The 6643-nt window shown below is 34.7% G+C and overlaps 1 protein-coding gene across 2 annotated transcripts; it reads right to left on the reverse strand.

The window, feature by feature from the left end:
- Positions 1-601: 601 nt before the first annotated feature.
- Positions 602-6440, reverse strand: LOC128203006 (uncharacterized). Of its 2 annotated transcripts, none has more exons than XM_052904241.1 (4): positions 6364-6440; positions 4701-4969; positions 4095-4316; positions 602-2057 (listed from the first exon to the last, which is right to left on the reverse strand). In XM_052904241.1, the coding sequence occupies exons 2-4, from the start codon at positions 4945-4947 to the stop codon at positions 1810-1812; spliced, it is 717 nt and encodes a 238-aa protein (XP_052760201.1). In that variant the 5' UTR covers positions 4948-4969; positions 6364-6440; the 3' UTR covers positions 602-1809. The 2 variants fall into 2 exon arrangements, with proteins under 2 accessions (XP_052760201.1, XP_052760200.1); XM_052904240.1 differs by lacking the exon at positions 6364-6440 and adding an exon at positions 6084-6204.
- Between the last annotated feature and the right edge of the window lie 203 nt (positions 6441-6643).

The following is a 6643-nucleotide window of genomic DNA, read 5'->3' on the forward strand; positions in this document are numbered from 1 at the left end:
TTCTTGTATCTAGGTCTGCCTTAAACCCAAGCAGTCCACACTTACTTGGGTCTTACTTGAGTTTTATTATGCCTCTCCCACAGTGGTAGGAGATATTTTGATGTTGTGCTAGCCATCTGTCTGGACAGATGTCACTAAGTTTATCAGCATAAAATCTTCAAAAATACTGCAGGGATTTTTATGAAACTTCACAGAAATAATAAGTACCAAGCCTAGTTCTGTATTACCATCAGCATGTCCTGCTCAGGTCATTCATAACAGAGTTATGGTCCTTTCACTTTTTACAAATAGTGGACAAAGTGAATAGTTTTGCAAAATTGCTGGTGAGATTTTGATGAAATTTCACCAGAATGGTAAGTACAACGCTTACTTGTTTATAAACATCCACATGCTCTGCTCAGTTAGATTTATAACACAAACAGAGCTACTGCACTTAAATTTTTAACATATTATAGTGATTAGTTTGTCTGCACGAAATCTTCAAAACTGCTGGAGGGATTTTGATGAAACTTAGGAATGATACAAAAAGTGCTTGTTCAGATTCTTGTCTGCAATGAGATCAAAATTCTCAAAATAATTAAGATAAAAAAATATGTGAACAAAAATTTGTACATGTTTTATTAGCATACATTATTTTTTTTACAATTGCCCAATATAATTGGTGATTACTTCTACACATATGATACATCATTGTAACTTACTGAACACCGTACAAAACTATTGGCTAATACTGCACCAATAACATATTACAAACAACCATTAGTATAATCATTGTATATACCGGTTACATGTATGTGTTCTACAGGATATAAAATACAAAATGTCCAGTGCTTTGCTGATGCATCGTGATCAGTATAATATATAATGGCATAATATCAATTACTATGTGTATAGGGTTTAAGCCAAGTTTAGAAAAGACAGGGTGTTTCAGGAAAGGGACAGGGTGCAGAGAGACAAAAGGGCACATAGTATCAGGGCAGTGAATTATTAAAGCATGATGAATTTCATAGAAAATGTATGAAAGTGTGCTTATTTGAAGTAAGATTAGATTTCAACTACTAAATTTATATTTCAGTTTGTTTGAATTCATTATCATATTTCAAGTTTTAATCACAACAAAACAAATTATTGACTATCTTGAGCATTTAATTTGTTGAAGGCAGGTGGGTGCATATTCTGGTCTCCATGGGGACAGAAGGGTGAAAAATGGACAGGGTGCAGCACCCTCCCATAAGCTTCGAGCAAAAACCCTAAATGTTACATGTCATGATGTGTAAAAATAACTTAATAGGATTTATATTGTACAGAACTTTTCATTTTTTTACTTTTCAAAAATACCCATTAAAAAGAACTGAAATAATTCAGCCATTTTTTTTCATTCATTGAAGTCAATTCATGGTTGACATTTCCATGTTTTGAGCACACTGTTTATCAGAACAAGATATTTCCAGTTTATATTAAACTGTGTTTAGTATTAACACTGATTGATATTGTAGAAATTTCAAAAATCCTATGATTATAACAATATTTTAAATGCAATCCAAAGTCCCTTATAAAAAACAGGATCAAGCTATAAGCACATTGGTTGTATTACAGGAATTTCTTTTAGCTTTACACAATAATCACTTCTTGTTTCGTAAATGAATTAAATAATTATTTTGTTAAAATACTAAAGCAATTTATGCTCAAGATTTCTTAACAATGCTATATCAATGTATGTCAAAAAGGTAAGAATCAGATATCCATTAGTAATACTTTTTTATTCACACTCCTGATAGTGTATATAATAGTGACAATTTATGAACCAGATCACATATTTTCTTTTTCTCTCACGATAAATTTTGAGCGAGCATTTTCTTGAGCACATGTCATTTTCTTGTCGATGTCTTTAATCTGTTTGCGTTGCATAATGTTTGCCGGTGAGTTTACGTCAATGGTTCGGGCAGAGAGGGGGGAACGTGTAACGTCCTTGAGCGCTGACGTTGTCTTGGCCGGGAACAGTTCTTTGGGTTGTGAGTTCTTCTGTTTCTTTTTCTTCAGCTTCGTATTCTTCAGTTCTATATAAGCAGAACAATGAGGTATATATATGTAAACTGTTATTCTAATGAATTAAGTTAGTAGTAGTTAGGCAAAATAAATCATGGGCACCGCCTGTGGGTGCTGAACGCTCATTTGACTTTATCCTGTTACAAACCGTAATTAATTTATTTTATTACATTTAATTGTGAACAGTTATTCCAAAGTTTGAAAGTGATAGCTTTGATAGTTTGCAAGTAATTGACCCAAGCACAAAACTTTTAAAATCAAGACTAGCTGAAAATTACAAAGTCCAAAAAGACTAAAATATCCGGCACCCTCCCCATACCCTTCCAAATGTGTGACTCAAAAACCTGTGTGATATTGAAGTGCATTATCCATTAATTGTCTGTGAAATAAAATAAAATCAATCAACAAAAATTAAAGAAGCTATGTCCAATTCTCAAAGTCAACCAAAAATCATGTTTTTTTACTTCCCAAAAAAACAGGTGAGACTCAGCATCTTTAGGTTACAATGTGAAGAAGGGTATTAGATGAACATGTTCCCCAAGTTTCAAAGTGATAGCTTTGATAGTTTCCATGTAAGTGACCTAAACTTAACCAACGCCTCCTCCTCCTCCACACAATCAAGTGATGACAATAGCTCATCATTTTTTTTTCAAAATCCAGACAAGCTAATAAAAATGGTTTGGTAAGAGTTACGTCCTTTTCAAGAACAGGAAAAGTAGGTTGTAAGAATGTAAATGTCATCATTGGGGAATAGTGTTGAATAATTCTTCTGTATAAAGCTTTTAAGGTTTCAAGCTACATATTAAAACACACACTTGTTGGGGGTTTTTCGGTAGTTTTTTACCAACTGACTATAAAAACAGTAGGGTCGGTGCTATTTTTGTAGGTAGGGTCGGGAAAATATTTCTTTTTCAAAGCTCACAAAACTTTTCTATGCAAAAGTATTGGATGATCCTGATCAAAGTCAAGGTAGACAAAAAGATACAATGTACCACAGGGGTTATAACAGCTGATAATTGTCAAATAAATCCTAAAAAATAGCCTGGGTCTGTGTATCAGAGATATATGCCCAAAGCAGGGTAAAGGGGCTAAGACCCCTTTTAAAATTGTTTCCTACGTCATTCATATTTATTTCAAGGTACTCCCTTGTACTTTAGACAAAGTGTCTGAGTAATGCACCAGTCAATTGCAACCACGACATCACCCCCCCCCCTCCCCAGGTCCGGGGAATAGAGGGGACTTTGACATTCAGTCCAGCCAACCCCGGCTAAAATCTTCGCTCTGCGGGGACGAACAAATGGTAAAATCCCAGCCAAATGCCCCCGCACCCCAGGGACCCTAGGTAAGGCCCATTCCCCGCTATATTTAAAGCGAAGACAAAACCACCGCATTCACCCTGCACTGCGGGGCAACCTGAAAGGTAAAAACATGGCCCATTTCCCCAGTTATCCCCGGTATACCCCCGTACCTTGGGGGGGCGTGGTTACAATTGACTGATGCATAAAAAACATCAGGACAATATTTTGAAGTTACAAGCTCTCAATCCTGATTACAGGACTAATCTTGAACTTTAGTAACCCTGGTATCAAAGATGTGTTTTTTGTCTTTTTTAAGTTTTAAATTGATAAAGTGCTAAAAGCTACACTCCCACAGATTGGTCTTGGAATGAACTAATCTTTGTGTAAATGACTAAAAACCAGTGAGATAAGACTGGTGACAAAATATCAGATTGCAGTTTTTAATATTTATGTTTAAATTTTTTATAATTATGCCAAAAGCATTACAAACGCTTTAAGAAAAATGAGTTTATCAGCATAAAACATCAATTTTCAAACGTAAATATAAAAAACTGGGATCTAGTTTTTTGTCAGCAGTCCTATATCACTGGTTTCCAGACATCCGCTAAAAAAATTGCTTATCCCAAGACGAAAATTAATAAAGTCAAAACAGTCAATCTGTGAGATTACAGTTTTAAGTCCCAAAGCAAGAGTGACAAACCATGTGGATTAAGACAATAGGGTCAGACAAGACCAAAACGTAGCACCTACCAAGCATAACCTGCTCATCATGCGGCACCAACCGTGTTGATTCGCTTGTTGGGAAATCTTCCAATGAGAGATCCTCGATACCAGTAACTCCGAGCATATGAATATCATCCGGTAGCATCTGGCCTTCTTCTTTGTCACTGTGATGGTGATGGTTAGGAGCCAAATCTAGTTTATCCAGGTCTAATTTGTGAGTTTTGGCATTGAAGGCCTGCTTCTGTTCCCCTGTTCAGAAGATATTAACATTAGAAGTATGCATTATAAGGAAGTGAAAATACTTTGATCGGCGCCTATATTTTAACATTATATACTTTAATAGTTCTCCAAATATTTGTTCTAAACTGTAAAGAAATTGGTATGGTTTTCTAACTAGGATAAGCTATTTATTAACAAAGTTGTAAAATTTTCACCCTAAGCCTTTTCTACAGCAATGTCCTTTTTTAAAACCTAGCTACAACTCTATGCCACTATTTGTAACTTGTTTAACAAAAGAACAACTTAGAAAATGGAGACAATTCTCGAATTAAGTTTTCAACAAGTCCGATTTAAAGTCTTACACAATGTTAGACTTTCATAAAACAAATCAACAATTTAAAAAGCACACTGTACCCAGTTTAGTCTGCTGTAAAGCATTCAGTGGTGTCCTGTCAATGCCCACCGTAGGTGAGCGAGGGTCTAGGGGGTCCTGTAAGGCTCCCTCTGGAGTTTTCTCCACAACAATCGGAGTGCGGGGAATTTCGCTGGTAGGGGAGCGGGGATCAAATGAGAGTATTCGATTCATCTGATCAGGTTTGGATGGTGGGGGTGGTGAGTCGGAAATTGTTGGAACCTCTTCATGGCTGTTCGTTGTTCCCATGGTGTTGAAATGTTGATACAGTCTGAAAGAAATTCAATGACATTTGAAAATAAGAATAAGAGTTTAAATGATAATTTGACTTTCAATTTGTTTTTATTTCCAGGTTTTCTAGATTTGCTCAGTGGGAAGCACTCTGGGCTAATGTTCCGACACTTGTCCTTTAAATCTTCTCAGTGGGCACACTTCTCTACCGAAATTAGACATTAAACTTTAGTGGTGTTTGCTGCCAGGAGCAATGTTCAGAAAAAGCAACAGTGGCTTAACACAGGTATGGTTCTCTAACAGACTAAATTATCCAAGCAGCTGGTTCTTAACTAGCTATGTACAGTAATAAGTGCTCAGGGATACTATTTAATCATTTGACATTAGTTCTGTATAGATCTGTATCGAGTCCACCAAGTACGAAAATCATCAAAAGATTCTATGACATGCCAAGTGTCCCTTAGAATTGTGAAAAAAGTGACAAAATTCTTCAATTGTAAATTAACCATAGTATATATTTCAAAAGAAGCAAAACTAAGACCCTTATAAAATCTCAGAATGAAGAATTCTTCAGAGAATTAGACTGCATTTAGACATACATGTACTAGTTGACTTGTGTCACTTGTTTAAGAGTTTAGAAAAAAATGTAATTTTCAGTTCATCTTTTTGGGAATTGCGAATGGGACAGTAATTAGGCCCCATTTTCAGTCCAAAATTCAATGCCTCTGATTCAGGTGGACTCACTGTTGTTTTTCTAACACAGAACAGAGTTGACAGAAATATCATATACATAGATTAGCTACAATAATGAGTAATCAGGGATACCTTTTTTTATTATTTTGACATTTCTAATGTATCCCTGTCTTGAGTCTGCCATTGTAAAAAAATCATCAAAAGAATCGTTGACAGCCATTGATTTAAACATATTTTATTCAACATATCTATATATATATATATATATATATCAGATTGAAATGAAAGCATAGCTTTTAAAGATTCTCTCAGCCATTAAGGTGGACTAATACATAGATATGTCATACCACATGTGAAACCAGCATTCTTACACAGGACAGAGCAGACAGAAACATCTTATACTTTTATACATAATCCACCTGTAAATCCTGCACTCCAAGACAGTCTTTTGGTGGACTTACCTGAACATTCACACAACAGGTGAAATCACGATATATATTATTAAAACATCAGCATGTTTATCGGCTTGATGAGAGGATTTTAAATAAAGTTATTACATAAAACTAGAAGTTTTATTATTTACAGAAAAAGCGATGCCGATCGAGCGTCACAGGAATAACTGTCACGAAAATATATGACATAAAATGTTTGACAACAAAAAACAAAAATAATTTGAGTTTGAGCTTCATATGAGTTTTCATACAACGACATTCAATGTACTTCAACAAAAAAAGGGTTTACATTCTAATTATGAAGATGATTTGATTGTTTTCAAGGCAAAGTAAGTTTGTTTACAATTTTGAAAAATCTGTTTCCGGTTTGCAATTATTTGTAACAGACAACAGTTTTGATTTTACCCGTCTGCCGGTTTGCCTAAAATACGAAAGTATGATTTTTTTCTAAAATACGAAATTATGCTGTTGTTTTTCTGCGAAAATATATTTTTTACTGAAAAACAATTTTCAGATACTCATTCCGATAGTAAGATTAATTACAAAAACAAGAAAATTATGAAATAAAA

This window comes from Mya arenaria, chromosome 9 (assembly GCF_026914265.1).
Source record: "Mya arenaria isolate MELC-2E11 chromosome 9, ASM2691426v1".
NCBI classification, from domain to species: Eukaryota; Metazoa; Mollusca; class Bivalvia; order Myida; family Myidae; genus Mya; species Mya arenaria.